Consider the following 16,061-nt stretch of genomic DNA (forward strand, 5'->3'; position numbering starts at 1 on the left):
AGGCTGTGGTGAGGGAAGCTCTGGCTGCTCTCAGTGCAGGTGCTGGGGGTGTTGTTGGTTGAGTTTCAGGGCTGCTTTCAGTTGTCTTGGGAAGACTGGGGGCACATCCTGGCTCCTTTGGCTCCAGGATGTGAGTTGGGCTGGGCTCCCCTTCCCTCTTTAGTCCTTTAGCTTGTCTTTTTGGGTGGGTGGGAGTCAAGGAGGCTGATTGCTGACCCCCATGCAACCACACACCCAAACCCCCCATCCCAGTGCTCAGCCCTCCCATGTGAGCCCTCCCATGGAGGTGAAACACCTGAATCAAGAGAAGAAGCTCTGTGGGGGCACAGCTCTGCTCCTGGCTGCGAGGGAGCAGAGCTGGTTTGCAGATGAGGTGGTCCTGACCCATCCATGGGTCACCCATCCCCAGCTGCCCCTGGGCTCAGTGGCTTCAGGCTCTGAGCATCTCCAGAGGTGACCCAGCCTCTGGCTTTGGCTTTACACCTCTTTGGAGCCTCTTAGTCACCATTCCCATCCCACCATCTCCTCTAGAACTCTCTAGAACCAGCTCAACCCATCAGACAAAGGCTCCATCACCCCAAATCTCCACACTCAGGCCCAACAGACCACACACCAGGTTGAATCCGAATGCAGGTTTTATTTTTTAATTCATCTTTCTCCATTTGAAGCTATTTTTTTTTTAAGTTATACAAATGGCACTTACAAAAAAATAATAATAATAAAAAAAAACAAACAAACCCAAAACTTAAATTTTCAGAGTGAGATGTTTTCAGAGAGTCACGACACCCGATAAGAGGAGACAGGAGAGATGTCTGACCTAGCGTCACACGGGAGAAGCCGGAGCAGGAATGACACAGGTGGGAGCGTGACGGGCATGGGGAGGAGGTGACACAGGGAGGGGTGAAGGCCAGCGAGGGCGTGTGTCAAGTCACAGGGTCACACAGGGCTTCAAGACACTCAGTCCTTGGAGGGGCAGCGTGTCCCGGGGGCCGGGGGGCGCGGGCAGCCCCTGGGTGTGAGAGCAGAGCCGAGGTAGAGTCAGCCCCAGCCGGGATCCCCCGCGCCCGCCAGGGACCCCGGCCCGGAGCTGTGCCCCTGCCTGGGGACAGCCACTCGCTCTCCCAGCTGAATTTAGCACCAAGCTCCTGCGGAGGGGATCCCTCCTCATGGCTTTAAGGCTGACGAGCCCCTGCCTGGCCTCCGGCAGTAGGGACCGGCCCTGGTTTGGCACGGCAGCGATGCCGAGAGCACCCTTGATGTGGGGTGGGACCAGCACTCCCCCTCTGCAGAGGGGCCCCACGCGGGAAAAGGCTCCTTGGTGTGTTTGTAGGGAGCAGAAACCGGCCCTGGGAAGGCCCCAAAGGATAAAGTGCCTTTCACCACCCTAAGGAACACGCAGCATCACCCTTACAGACAGCGTTAAACTCTAATGCAGACCTAGTACAGACAACAGCTGGTCACACAGTGCCATGGAGAGCATATATAAATAGAGACTAACAAAAATACTGTTTTGGTCTTTTTTTTTCTTTTTTCCTTTTCCAGTAGGGTTGCAATTCATGAGAGCCCAGCCCAGGTGCCCTGGGGGTGGTGGGACCAGGAGCTGCCCCCTCGGGGTGCCCACAGGAGCGGGCGCTTCCTAATTCAGCATTAGGTGTTCAGTGATTCGCTTCACTGTTCCAGTATTTTATGAGAGAGAAAAAACAACATCAAAGGTACTGAGCAAATATCACTGTGCAAAGTTTGCTAAGGAACTTTTCTATTCTGTAAACCAAAATCTGCAGTTTATGCTTCCAGCCACTGCCCCGGGGAGATCACATTGGCCAGCCCAGCTCCTGCTGGGACCGAAGCCCACTGGAGATGGGCTGGATGAAGCCCCCACCCTGGCATGGGCTGGCTCTGTGTCCCCCACGCCCTCCCCTCCAGGCACAGCAGCAGGACCAGCCTCGGGGCAGGCTGGACCCACCATCAGGGTCTGGGATGCTCCTCCAGAGCCAGAAGCACAAGGAGGGGTGGAGGGACAGGAGCACGGGGCTCCATGAGATGAAAGGCTGAGGCTTTCCAGACAGGATCACCCTAAAGAATCATTTCCAGGTGTTTGGGGAGGGGCAGCCATGCCAGCCCTATCCCCAGGGATGCTGTGATATGTAAGGTCACCTCTTACAGCTCAGCTGGGGATGGACCTGCCCCACAATCCAGGAGGGGAGAGAAGCTGCTGGGACCAGCCAGCTGAGCCAGTTGAGCCCAGCAGCATCTCTCCACCTCGACTGGAGTGGGGCAGGACAGGATGGATGCTCCAGGGAACACTGGCAGCCAGTCTGAGGCTGTGCCAGTGCTGATATGGCAGAAGCGAGCACAGAGGTGAACTTATTCCCTTTTTTTTTAATTGAGGAGAGGAAAATCAACGACCTAAGGTGATGCTCAGGGCCAGGAGGGGGATACGGCCATTTCCAAGCCCAGCAAACCTGGGGGGAGGCAGGGAAGGGGGGATAGAGACAGACCCCTCTACAAAGCTATAGGCAGGCAGCCCCACCACTTTTCCAGTTCTTACAGGGATTTACGGAGACCCACCTCCCACATAACTCACCAACTCTATGGCAGGAGGGAAGGGCAAGCCAGTCTGAAAATCCTGTTACAGAGAGGAGAAACAGAACCCAAAGGAAAAGAGGACAGGAAGGGAAAGAGAAGTTGGCAACGGGAGGTACCCTAAAGTGCATTAATATTCCCAGAGGGTGGAGGCGTCGATGGTGTCGGCCGATGCCTTGAGCACCCCGGCGTGGTCGCCCTTCAGGTATTTGCCATTGATTTTGATGGCCACTTTGTTATAGTCGCAGAACTCAAAAAAGAAGTCCACGGGGGTGTCGCTGCTGCTGGTGACGGACGACTCGTTCCCCACCATCCAGTACTTCCCAGTGGTATCTGCAGGAGAGGGGACACGGTGGCCTCATGAGCCACCACGGGGACCCCAAAGGCCACCACCCCCAGCCCTGGGGCACCCTGGGGACTCACCCTTGATGTTGTAGGCACCATCATTGAACTCCAGCTGGAAGACGTCGTAGGAGGAGCGGTTGGAGTCCAGCGTGCCGGTGACCTTGCGGCAGCCGATGAAGCCGTGCTCGCCGCGCAGCACGATGATGGGCCTGTTGATCAGCTTCATCACGAAATGCTCCGTCTCTCCTGCACCGAGGGGACACCGAGGGGCTGTGAGAACAGCCAGGGGGGCACAGAGACAAACCCCAAAGCTGGCAGGCAGCGGGGAGGAGCAAGGGCTGTGCCCTCACCCATTTCTCACCCACACCATCTGTCCCCCTGTCTCACAGCACGTCACTAAGAGAACTTATTGTCTGAGCATCGCTTGGAAGAAGAGCCTGGCTCTGGGGGGGCTTTTTTCATCCCCTGCTGCCCCGGTGTGGGGTCCCCAAGGGTCCCTTACCCGCTGTCTCCATGGAGGCTGCCAGCTGCCCGTTCTTCTTTGCTGTCACGTACTTGCCATTGGCAGCTTTCAGGGTGATGCGTTTGTCGCACCACTCGATGTCGAAGTAGCAGCTCGCGTTCCTGTGGGGCAGAGAGGGCACTCAGGGGGGTGTGATGGAGGGGGACCCTGCCACCGCCCCCCTGCTGGCTTGGAAAGGGCCACGGCTGGATCAGGAGAGGCTGCTTCGATCTGTTTGTGCAGCATGAGCTGTGCTGTGGTGGCCATCCCGCTGGGGAGCCCTCGCCCCGGGGGCGGGAGGCAGGCAGGCAGCCAAAGGCACTTCTGGGCTTTCCGCCTGGCTCTCAGGGTTGAACTGCAGGGCAAACATTTCGACAGCCCCAGCCGGCCAGGAAGGATTATGTGGCCCCAGGGACCTCCAGAGCATCGTGGGCGGCAAGCCCCGACCCATCCCTGGCTTTCCCAAAATGCTCTGCCTCTGCTGGGAAGCGTTTGGGATGAGCACCCAAGCTGGAAAATCCCCTTGAATTCCCCTGGGAGGTGCAGAGGGTGCTCTGAAGCCCAGGCAGGGCCCTGGGGACTCACTTTGTGGAGGCTGTGGACTGGATGCCCCCGTTGGAGGTGAGGGTCCAGTACTTCCCGGTGTAGGTGCGGAAGGCGCATTTCTTGGTGTCCTTGTTGATCTCCAGCTGGTAGGTCTCCTGGTCACCCTCCTCATCCTGGTTGGCTGAAAGGTCCATCCCTACAGACCAGAGACAGACGGAGTTGGGGGTGGGACCACAACCCCCCTCCAGCAGGTCCAGGTGCAGGGCAGCCCAGGAAACCCAACTGAGAGGGGCTCCTGTTTTCCTGGGTGAGCTTTGGTGGCTCCCAAATCCCTCACATGGACCTCCCCTCTGGCATTTGGGGTTCAAATCCAGGTTTTCATTTGGTTTTTTTGGTGTTAAGGTCTTAAACGAGGGGTGGGCAACCGTGAGCTTCCACTCCTGACCCAGCAGCTCCATCACAACGAAGCAAAGACCAATGTAGATGTTTTATAAGGAAAGGGCTGCAGTTTTTCCCAAAGGTGACAGCCAGGTTTCTCAGCCCATTAGCAGAGGCCACTGCAGCACCCATGAATCCCAGCGTGTTTAAGGACCATGACAACGTTTTTCATCCACAATTGTCACATCCCACTGGGGCACTGAGGTGTGCAGGGACAGGAGGCTCAGGAAAGCCCTAGGGCAGCCAAGCCTTTCCCTGACTCTCCAAAATCATCAGCACCAGCCAGCTCTGCAGCCAGGATGGCCCTTCCCTATGCCCAAAGGGCCAGAGACAGCATTTCCATGCAGAGAAGGATGCAGCTGCTCCTGGGGCCACCAGCCACAGCCCTGGGCCACTGCCAGCCACGTGTGCATCCTCTGAGCCCAAGCAAACCTGCTTAGTCAGGGCTAGCAGGGCCAAAACTGCTCCAGAGCTCTCCAGCTTGGTGGATTTCAGCCTAAAAACACTTCGGGGATGAGAGCCACAAGCTGTAGCCAAAGCCAATGGCCGAGCTCTGTGCTGGGGTGCAGAGCTCAGCCCCACTACTGAGCTCAGTGAAATGGGAGTTTAGTGGAGCTGGATGAATTTTCCAGAGCCAAACACACCTGCATCCCTCCCTGCTGCAAAGGGGTGCACAGGGCTGGAGTGCACATTCTGTCCAGTTCTGGTCCTCTCACTAAAGTAGACATGGAGGTGCTGGAGTATGTCCAGAGAAGGGAAATGGAGCTGGGGAAGGAGCACAGATCTGATGAGGAGCAGCTGAGGGAGCTGGGGGCTGGCCACGTGTTCAGCCCCTCACACCTCCACGATGCATCCCAGTTTCAGGCCTGCTGGGGTTTCTGGTGCTGTGCACAGTCACTGCAAGGGCTCCAGGGTTGCTGGGGCCCCAGAGCTGCACCCAGCTGTGCTGCACCCCAGCTCCCTGGGGCTCCACATCACCTGTCTGTGTCTCTGTCCGTGTCTCCAGTCTCCCATCCCAACACCCAGGAGCAGCCTCTGCTTTGTACATCCATCACCCACCTTTCCCAGAGGGATCAGGCTTTGTTCCCAAAGGGATCAGGCTTTGCTCCCAAAGGGATCAGGCTTTGTTCCCAGAGGGATGAGGCTTTGTTCCCAGAGGGATGAGGCTTTGAAGGCTCCACTTTGTTGGCCATAATCTTATCTCCCACATCCCAACTGGCCCACAGCTCCACAGCTCCCACCTGCTCACAGCACCCCCCCCTCCCAACCAGGCACCCTCCAGCACCTTTTGCAGCTCCCATCCCTGGAGGTGCTCAGTGTCAGGGTGGATGGGGTGTGGAACAGCCCAGTCTGGTGGGAGGTGTCCCTGCCCATGATCCCAACCCAACCCAACCATTCTGTGATTCCACCGCTCTCCTGACAGACACAGCCACCCTGGTGCTTTGCTCCCCAGGGTGTTGGGGCAAGGCAGGGGGCAGAGGGTGCTGATGGCCACCAGCCCAGCCCCACTGGCCACGTCCTCAGCTCCCAGAGCCGTCCCAGAGTCGCCTCCTCCCAGCACTGCCGGGGGCTGAGCCGGCGGTTCTGGGAACATTTGGTTTTGATTTTGCATCCCCAGCTCCAGCCCCAATCCAGAGCTGTGAAACGGAGAGAGGGGGGCTCTGCAGGGGCTCACAGAGAGCCTGGGCTGTGGGGAGGTGACCCTGGGGGACACAGCCCATGCCTCAAGGCTGGCAGCACCCCTGGGCCCCCAGACTTTGAGAGCTGTGGGTGCCTGTGGGTTGTGGGGGAGCAGGGGCCGTGGTGCTTCCCCTCCCTGACTTTTCTGGGAAGAGCTCACTGAGCTGCAGGGACCAGGCTGGGCAGAGCCAGGGGATGCTGTGTGCCACAGCAGGACAGGGAGTGCCAGGAGCTGCCAAACACTGCTCCCTCTGCCCAGAGCCCCCTGGCACGGAGCACAGGGCACACACCAGCCTCCCCCACCCCTCTGCCTGCCCAATTTCCACACTCTCTGTGCACGGAGCTTTGGCTTTCCCCGCTGCCTGGAAGCAGCAGCAGCAGCAGCAGGAGGGTCTCCAACAGCCCCCTCCCCAAAAGCAGCAGCTGGGGTTGGGTTTCAGCGACTCAGCACAAAGGAATGCGCTGGGGCTGGGGCAGGAGGGGCTGCGAGGGCTGGAGCCGAGCTGGGGGGACTGCAGGAGGCACGGGCTGTGAGCGAGGCTGCAGGGCCGTGGGGGCTCCCTCAGAGATGTCCCCGTGTCCCCGTGGGGAGGACAGGCTGTCCCCACAGCCACCCCCCTGCTGTGGCAGCCCAGGGCCGCTGCTCCCTCTGCAATCAGGATTAATTAACGCTCCTGGTAAATTCACAGTCTGGAGCTGGCGCTGCTCTTCCTGACCTTGAGGAAGCTGCTAATTACAGCTGGAGGCAGGAGGGGGCTGAGCACACGGGGGCTCTTTGGGAGGGGGGGCCTGCACACCCCAAAATTCCTGGTGTGGGGTGTCCTCGGGCTCTGTGTGCAGCAGGGATCTCAGGGAGAGTGTTGGGAAGGCTCAGGCATGTCTGCACCCCAGAGCTTCCTAACACTGAGTCCCTGGGCTTGGGGTGCTCAGAGAGCAGGAAAGGGCTCCCCAAGTCCTCCAGGCTCGTGGGTTTGCAGGACTGATGTGGAGCCCTCGCTGCTCCCCAGCCAGGAGTGTGGGTGTAGCAGGAGCCCTGTGGCCATCCCAGGGCAGGCACAAACGCCCCTGTCCCTCCTGCAGGGCCGGGATTCTCTCTCTGAAGGAGCAGAGCTCGTGGTAGCTCTGGTGACCTCCACACCATGGGGGACTGCAGACCCAGTGTGGGGCGTTCAGGGCAGGCAGAAAAGTTTCCCTCTGCACTCTGCTCACACAGAATGTCCCCCGTGAGCAGCGCTGGGATGCTGCTGAGAGCCAGCGGGATGAGCTCCATGGGGAGGAGCACCTTTCCCATTTCCAGCTCTCCTTTCAAAAACCCCTGGGTTAAAGCTGAAAACACCAAGCCCGGGACACCTGGATGGCTCCACAACCCAGGGGCAGCACCGTGCAGAGCCCCCAGGGCAGGATTTCGGGATGGGACAGGGATGCTGTGCCCAGCACAGGTCGGGGCTGGGCTCCCTGTGGGCTCTGGCGCCTCCACCCAGGGCTGCACCCACCCCGTGCTCAGAGCCGGCTCCTGCCCCTCCCTGCCCTTCAGCTGGGCTCGCACTGCACCCCTGCAGAAATCCAAACAGGTTTTTGTCTAAATCCAACAGCCTGGAGCACGGGGAGCTCCTCTGCTGAGGGTGCAGCTCTGCAAAGGGCTCAGGGGAAGGGGTGAAACGTGATTTCCTGAAAAACCCACCCCTCCTTCCCCGTGGATTTCCTGTGGCTTTGTGGTATCCCCCAAGTGTCAACAGGCCACTTGGAATCTCCAGATGAAAATTACATCCAAGCCTGCGTGCCCCTTGCCCCGGAGCCGCATCTTCCCGCCCTGCCGTGGCTCCCACATGAACTGGAGGGGGGAAAATGCGGCTCAGCCCATGTCGGGAGGGCTCCTGGCCCCAGGGCAGAGCTCCCCGCTGCCAGCACGGCACGTCCAGGCTCGCTCGCCCTCCTCCCCATCCCCAGATCCCATTTCCTGGAATTCCTCACTCCCACCCTCTCCCCCATGGGTGTGGGGGGCCAGGGGCACACCTCGGCCGGGCAGGGGAGCAGCGGGAGGAGCAGAGCCGGCTCTGCCCCCGGGACCCCCGCGCCCACAAAGCGCCTTTGTTGCCGCAGCCGGGCGAGAAAGGAGCCATTGAGCGGGAGGAGGCTGCGAGCGGCAGCTCCGCTCGCTTTGAGCTGCAAACGGGAGATGGGAGCTCTCGGGGAGCCCGGGGATCCTGCTGGGGCTGGAGGGAGCAGAGGGGGACCTGGGACACCCCCAGAGCCCGCCCCGGGGCAGGGGCAGGGCTGGCACCCATCCCCTGCTGCCCGGGGTGTCTGTGCGGTGGTCCCGGGGTGCCGGGGATGCTGGCAATGCCCGGGGTGTCTGTGCGGTGGTCCCGGGGTGCCGGGGATGCTGGCAATGCCCGGGGTGTCTGTGCGGTGGTCCCGGGGTGCAGGGGATGCTGGCAATGCCCGGGACAGGGAGGAGACGCCAGGCCAGGAGCTGGTTTGGCACGGGTGGGACAGCGCCGTTCCAGAGCTGGACCCCAGCCAAGGGAACCGCACAAGAGCCCCATGGACCCATCCCTGCTCCTCCCATGGGGCAGAGGGGGGGCAGCCGCTGTTCCCTGGTTGACTCCACACAGGAATAAGCTGCTCCTTTTTCCCGCCGGGCTGTGCCGAGCTGCGGTCACCGCCGGCCCGCGTCCCCCATCCCCAGTGGCCATGGGAGCCTCTGCCAGCAGCAGCACGGCCCTTATCAGCCCGGCGGGGGAAAGGCCTGTCTGGAAAGGGCTTCCTCCGACCGCTGTTTCTGCTGCCTCCTCGGCAGCCTTTGGGACACAATGGGAGGAGAGGGTGAGCTCCAGAAAGCGGCGGCTCCCAGCCTTTCACTGCCATCGGGAAGGGTAAACGGGGTGGAAACGGCTTCAGCAGCCAAAACGGACTGGAGCGAGGATGTGCAGCCCCAGCGCGGCCCTTCCCGCTGTATTTTGCTTGGAAAGGGGCCGGGCACAGCCCAGGGCCCTCTGTTGCTGGGGAGATTTGTTCCCCCCCTTCCCGCTCCCCCATCCCTTCCGAAGCAGACAAAGCCGGAGGGTCGGCCAGCAGCATTCCCACCATTCCCACCGCTCCATGGGGTCTCCGCCACCGCGGGTCCCCCACCGCCACCGCTCCGTCCCTCGCATCTGCCCCACATCTGGTTTCCCCATCTCTGGTGACAAAGGGCTGCAGCAGCCCTTCCCCCACGGCGCTGCGGCAGCCTCCCGCCATCCTCCCGCCACCGCCATCCTCTCCTGCTCTTCCCAAATCCCCGCGCCTGGCAAAACAATCCCCACTGCCCATCCTGGCAGAATTTATTGTTAATTTTTAATGGGTTACTGGGCAGGATTTGCCCTCGGACGGGAGCAAAGCGTGGAGCTCCCCGCACGGAGCTGCCCAGGCACGGAGCAGGGTTAAGCAGCAACCTTGAAATACAACATATACACACACACACACAAAAATTCCCCGCTGTTCCTCCAGGCTTTGCTGCATGCTCGCACCCATCCCACGCCCGGCGTGCGCCGGCCTGACCTGGCGCGGCCCGATGAGCCCCGGGGCACGCAGGGCACACACCGGGACCCCAGGGCACACATTGGGACCCCAGGGCACACACCGGGACCCCCAGGGCACACACCGGGACCCCCAGGGCACACACCGGGACCCTCGGCACCGCAGAGCTGGGACCCCCCCATTTCCCAGCAGGAGCCCTGGCTCGGGGCTGCGATGCCCGGTGGGCACTTGCGGGCGGCCCGGGGAGCTCCGGTTGTGAGCGGGTCCCCAGGGCGGGCGGATGGCACCCGGGGCGGGCCGGTGGCACCGCGGCCCCTCCGAGGGGATGGGGGCTGCGGGTGCGGAGGGACGGCGGCCTTTGTGCGGGGGATGCGGGATGCGGGAGTTTAGGCAAAGCCCTTTATGTAACGCTGCTTCCCAGCCCCCCACCCATGGGATCTCCAGCCCCCCTTGGGGACAACCAGAGCCCCCCCGGGACCCGCAGCCTCCCTGCTCCGCTGGGCAAAGTGCTCGGGGAGGGGGAGGTTGGCGGAGGCTTTGTTGGGCGAACAATGAGCTCCAAAGGAAGGAAGGCGAGGGATACAGCCCTGCCTCCTTCACGGCGAGGGAAGGCTCCATCCACACCCTGCCAGCCCCCTCCCTGTCCATCCCTGCACCCCAAGGCAGGCCCCTCGCCGCCCCTGCCCCCCCGGGCCCTGCGGGGGCGATGCTGTGGGGATGGGGGTGCCGCAGGGATGGGGGTGCCGCGGGGATGGGGGCCCCGGGCCCCGGGCAGGCGATGCTGGAGGGATGCGGGAGGGGGAAGGGGAAGGGATGTGGGAGGGATGCGGGGGGATCGTGATGGGGGTTTGGGGGAGGGACCGCGGGCAGCCATGCTGAGGGGTGCAGGGGGTGCCCGGGGGAGATGGCGGCTGCAGGGGAGGGTGTGAGAAGGGGCTTGAGCCGGGGGAAGGCGCCACCGGGGAGCCGATGGCAGAGGGAAGCGGGGGGCAGCCTGTGGGGTGGCAGCTGAGGAAGGCAGCGGATGCCGGGGGCTGGGGGGCCAATGCTGCGGGGGGAGCACTCCGAGGTGGCGATTCTGAGGGGATGCAGGGGAAGCGATGCCGGAGGGATGCAAGGGGTTGCTCGGGGCGGGCGATGCCCGAGGGATGCAGGAGCGCTCCCCGAGGCGGCCACAGCCCTGGGACAGCCGAGGCGTCCCGTTCCCCCCACCCGCAGCCCCCAGCCCCTCGTACCTTGCCGGGTGGAGACATTCCTATCGTTGCCGGCTCTCAGCACGACCTGCGGGCAGCTCTGCTCCAGGGCGAAGAGCTCGTCCTTGCCCACCTTGGCGCTCTTGCCCGCCTTGAGGGTGCCGCTGGGCCCCGAGGGGGCCAGGTAGCGGCCCTCCCCGTCTCGGAAGGCCACCTTTCCGCAGCGGAATTCCAGCGTGAAGGCGGTGCCGGGCTCGGCGGCGGGCACCAGGCGGCCGTCGCTGCGGAGCAGGCGGTGGTCGCAGCTCTGCAGGCTGTACCGCTGATCCACGAACAGGAGGGTGATGAGCGCATCCACGCCCCAGGGCACGTCGCGGTCCACGGCCAGCTCGTCGCGCCGGGGCCCCAGGTGCGCGTAGCGCTTGCGGGCCAGGCTGTAGAGGTTGGCCTGGGGGTGCATGGCCAGGTGGACGCTCCACTTCTCGGCGGCAGAGACGGCGGGGGCGAAGCAGGAGAGGCGATCCTCGGTGCCGCCGAAGAAGCGGCGGTGGGGCTCGGACTGCAGCGACCACCGCCCGTCGCCGTGGGCCAGCACCAGGAACCGGCAGTCGGGGCCCGGCTCCTCGCTGTCGCAGCTCACCCGCCCGTCCTTGTCGGCCGCCAGGTACCGGCCCAGGTGGCTCTTGAGCAGGACGGCGCTGGAGTCCTCCCCGTCCTGCTCCAGCGTCCAGATCTGCTTCTTCTTCATGCTGGCGGCCGAGGCGTTCACCTTGAAGCCGAACGCCTCCGCCGTCAGGTACCGGTTGCTGCAGTTGATCAGCCCGAACTGGATCTGCACCGGCTCCGCCGTCCCGTTCGCCGTCATCCTGCTCCCGCCGCCGTCCGACACCGAGCGACCGACACCGAGCGAACGACACCGAGAGCCGCCGCCGCGCCCGCCCCGACGCCGCCGCCTTTATAGCGCCGGGCGCGGCGCCGCCTCCCGCACCCCCCGCCCGCCCGCCGGGGCCGCCCCGCCGCGACCCCCGCCCGGCCCCCGCACCGCCCGGGGCCCCGGGCCCGGCCCGAGCCCGCCAGGAGCAGCGGGAGCCCCCTCGAGTCCCAGGACACCGTCCCCGCCTCCCCCTGCGTGCAGAGCCCCCTCCCTGCGCGACAAAAGCCCCCATGGACCGCAGGGTCCTCCCACCCTGCAGGACCCCCAGTGTTTGCTCCGTGCAGTTCGGGAGCCTCCCTGAGCTGTGGGGCAGCCCCCAGTGCATGGCAAGGGCCCTCCCTGCATTTTGGGTGCCCCACACAATGCCAGTCCTCATTTCATGGCAAGACTGCCCCAAGCACAGCAAGAGCACCCTTAAAGTGTAAAATCTCCCCATTAACTGGAAGACCCCAAGACTTTTCTCTGCATTTCAGGAGCATCCATGAATTGCAGGATCTCCTCCTCCAGCACAAGCTCAGCATGGAAAGGCCCCTCCAGGAAGGGGCCCCTCGAATTGAAGGACCCCCAAACACACATAGCAAGATCCCCACTGTAAAACAAGAGACCCCTCCTTGAACTGCAGGGTCCCACACACTGCACGACCCCCTAAGCAATGCAGGACCCTCCCCATAATGAGAACACCCCTTGCACTGCACAACACCCACTCGAACTGCAAGTCTCTGTCCTGCACTGCAGGAATCCCTCTGATTGCACATCCCCATCCCACTCCAAGGCATTGTGAGACCCCCCTGCACCCCTCTGTCCCTCCTGGGCTGCTGGCCGTGTCACAAGGCTGTGGGGCAGATGGGGAGCAGTGTGACAGATGCTGTGGCCTCCTGCCATCTCTGAGCCATCCCAGCACCCTGTGCCAGGCACCAGTGAGGCTGGAGCACCCTGGCCCTGGGGAGCTGAACGGCCACAGCAAATCCAGAGTAAAAACAGTGGCACTCCTGCACAGGGGAGCATTTTGAGGCCGTTTCTCAGGGGGTGGGTGGGCAGTGTTGCTGTGCATGCAATGGTGGCACTTCCAGCAGGGATGACCTGGAGATGGGAAGAATCCAGCCTGGGGAGGATTTTCTGTGCTGCCCAAGGGCGCTGCCCACTGCACCTGGGGGACATTTCTTGTGTCTCTAACAGGGACATAAACCAATAAGTGGGAGCACAGCTGCAGGGGTTGATTTGAAGCTGGCTCAGGCACAGCCCTGCACTTACAGAGGGGAGCTGGCTGGAGGGATGTGCAGAACCAGAAAACCGGGGAAAAAGGGAAGATGGGAAGGACAGACGGAGAGTTTTCAGCAGGACCAGGGAGCTGAACTGCCTGTCCCAGATGAAGCAGGACAAGTGAAGAGCTGAGTGTGGGCATGGATGAGAGGGCACAACATTGAGTGCTCAGGGCTGGCACAAAGAATTCCCCCAGGCTCAGCCATCCCAGGCAGGACGGCATCCATCCCACCCCACCTCCCAGGGCCTTGCAGGCTCCACTGGTTCTGCACTGGCTGTACTGGTTAGAGCCACTGCTCCACTGCAGGCCAGCCTTGCCCGGGGCTCACTGGCACAACCCCTCCAGGGCAAACCTGCCAGGCTGGGATGGGATGGGATTTGTTTTGTTTTCCTGGAAGTCTTGGCCAGACCTGCTCCGTGCTCATCCTTGCTGCCCAGCCCTGCAAGTCCAGACAGACCATTGCCAACCAGAGCCAAGCCCACAGCCTCTTGTCTGGGCTGGAAACAGGTCCCCCCCGAGCTGCAGTGAGGCACATCCATGTTTGCCCAGCAAATCCCTTTTGCTGCTCTGGCTCCAAGCCCCCCTGCATTAAGAGCTGGCCATGAGGCTGAGCAGCTGCCCAGACCCACAGCTGCTGGGCTCTGCCTTCCCCGGCCGCCACGGGCAGATGGTGATGAGGCCAGGGAAGAAACAGCTTTTTCTCCTCAAAAAAAAAAAAAAAAAAAAAAAAAAAAAAAAAAAAAAAAAAAAAAAAAGCAATTATGCAGAGAAAGAAAAACCCACCCTGTTTTCTCCCCACTGCTCAGCACTGTGGCATGGATGGGTGACAACATTGGTGGATGGTGGCACTGTGTGGATGGATGGCACTGCCTGGCTCAGCAGATTGGGTCCCTCCAGAGCAGCACCCACCCTGCCTGACCAACCCTGCCTGACCCACCCTGCCTGACCCACCCTGCCTGACCCACCCTGCCTGCACCCTCTGCTCCTGGGGGCTGGGAGAGCCCTAAACACGGTCTGAACCCCCCCACATGTGGCTGTGGTGCCAAAGGGTGCCCAGTGTCCCCTGACCTGGGGGTGCAGCAGGCACAGCCCCGGTCCCGAGGGTATCCATGAACGGCAGGAAAGGCGAGGAAAGGCGCTGGGTTTCCCTCTGTGCTTTGCATTTCCCGTCATCTTTGCGAGGCACCGTGACTAAACGCTCCTGAGGTCATCCCCCAGCCCTCCCACCGCCGCCCCTGCAGGACACCAATCCTGGCACACTTTGACAAGGGCTCTCCGGAGTGAGTCCCCCGAGGGGCTGTGGGACCTCAAAGAGATCCCAAAAGAGAGAAAAGGAGCCAGGAGAAAAGGAGCCCCGGTCGTGGAGTGACCCCTGTCCCGCCTGCCTCAGGCACAGAAACGCCCCCGGATTTCCATTTTTTGCTTGCCTGGACAGTTCTTGTGGCAGCCTGGCTTGGTTTGGGAGCAATCCCGGGATTTTCACTGGAGCTTGGGAAGGCAGAGCTGGGCTCTGCAGGGAGGGTGGGATGCACCGTGCCAGGGGCTGGCACGGGGGCTCGGAGGGGACAGGGACAGCAAATGCAGTGCACGGCAGTGGCTGCTGAAGAGCAGGGGGTTGTTCCAGCCCTGTGTCCCCAGGAGGGCAGTGGGGACATCCCAGGGCACAGAGGGATGTCCTCAGGCCAAGGGGCAGTGTGGAGGCAGCAGCTCCAGCCCCAGGGATGGTTTGAGCTGTGTCCAGCAGCCTCCTGCCCTCCAGAGCACACAGACCCTCAGGCACAGCTGTGTCCCTGTGTCCAAAGCTGGCGTCACTGGGTCCCTCCCTTGCAGCACATCTCTCCTCTGGATTCAAGGATTCCAGCCTGGCCTGAGCCCTCCCTGCTCCTCTTTGATGGAGCAAGGTTGGGGGCTCACAGTGAGGGTGCTGCTGGTTGGTTTCACCCCAGCACAGTGGACAGCAGCCAGGTGCTTTCCCTGGCACACCCACACACTGCCCAGGGCCCGTGGCACACACAGACCCCTCTGGGGGTGCTGCTGTCCCAGCGGGGGTGGCAGTGGCTGTGACATGGCCAAGGCTGCCCTGGGAAGTCCCCCCACAGTGCAGATGCCCCCTCACCCCTGGAGGGGCTCAGCAGAGATTGGGGATGCAGGGCTGGGGGTCACCACCTCTCCACCACCGCCATGCCCCGTGGGACAGAGCCGGTGACAAGGAGGCAGGATGAGGTGACCTTGTGCAGCCACCAAGCTGTCCCCAGTGGGATAAAGGGCTCTGCCAAAACTCCACGGGGATCAGAGACCACCGGACCAGGGCTGGGAACAAGTCCCAGGTGCAGACAGAATCCTGGCTGGAGACTGCATTTCCCCAGGTCCCCAGTTGTCCCCTGCTGCTGCTGGGGGCCACAGGGACACCCCAGGGTGCCCAGCCTCACTGCCATATGCCACCAGCCAGCTCAGCAGAGGTTCTCTGATGGCCCTCCCGACAGTTGGCAGGCGCCCCAGCCTCATTAAAATTGTATTAGGCTGTATTTAAAAAAAAAACCAGCAGCACCAGGGGAAACAAAGAGCAGCCCTCAGAGAGGGGCTCAGGGAGGCAGATCGTGCTCCAGGGATGTTTTCCCATGGGATGCTGCCCCAAGGGGCTTTGCTTAGGAAGCAAGGGACAGTGGTGGAGTATGATGGGGGCTCAGCCATGCTCCTGTGTTTCCTGGACATCAGGATCAGGCACGGCACTGGTCATCAGGCTTGCTCAGCTCTATTAGCTGGATTTATCCCCTTAGCTTAATTTAATTGCATCCAGAGAGCAAAAAGGGGTGGAAGTGCTTGAAGTGCCTTGTTTCAAGCAGTTTGGATGTTGGAGACCAGCAAATGGAGGAAGGAAGTGGATGAGTGCACACAGACACCCTGCACTGGGAATTCGTCCCTCTCTTCCCGCCCCAGCTCATTTTCTGGTGTTTTCTGGTGTGGTTTTTACATTACCAGAAATTAAAGTGAAAACCCGCTCCTTCCTCTGTCTCCCCCGAGGACCCTGCGGAGGTGGGGTGGAGGCTGAGGCCGGTTCAT

The 16,061-nt window shown here is 62.0% G+C and overlaps 1 protein-coding gene across 1 annotated transcript; it reads right to left on the reverse strand.

Moving 5' to 3' along the window:
• Positions 1-617: 617 nt before the first annotated feature.
• Positions 618-11,762, reverse strand: FSCN1 (fascin actin-bundling protein 1). Its single transcript, XM_071443905.1, has 5 exons — positions 10,849-11,762; positions 4,016-4,172; positions 3,431-3,552; positions 3,007-3,174; positions 618-2,916 (listed from the first exon to the last, which is right to left on the reverse strand). The coding sequence occupies exons 1-5, from the start codon at positions 11,669-11,671 to the stop codon at positions 2,714-2,716; spliced, it is 1,473 nt and encodes a 490-aa protein (XP_071300006.1). The 5' UTR covers positions 11,672-11,762; the 3' UTR covers positions 618-2,713.
• Positions 11,763-16,061: the final 4,299 nt, after the last annotated feature.

The sequence above is a fragment of the Agelaius tricolor genome, unplaced genomic scaffold, assembly GCF_023055355.1.
Source record: "Agelaius tricolor isolate 1412-34295 unplaced genomic scaffold, bAgeTri1.0.p SCAF_19, whole genome shotgun sequence".
NCBI classification, from domain to species: Eukaryota; Metazoa; Chordata; class Aves; order Passeriformes; family Icteridae; genus Agelaius; species Agelaius tricolor.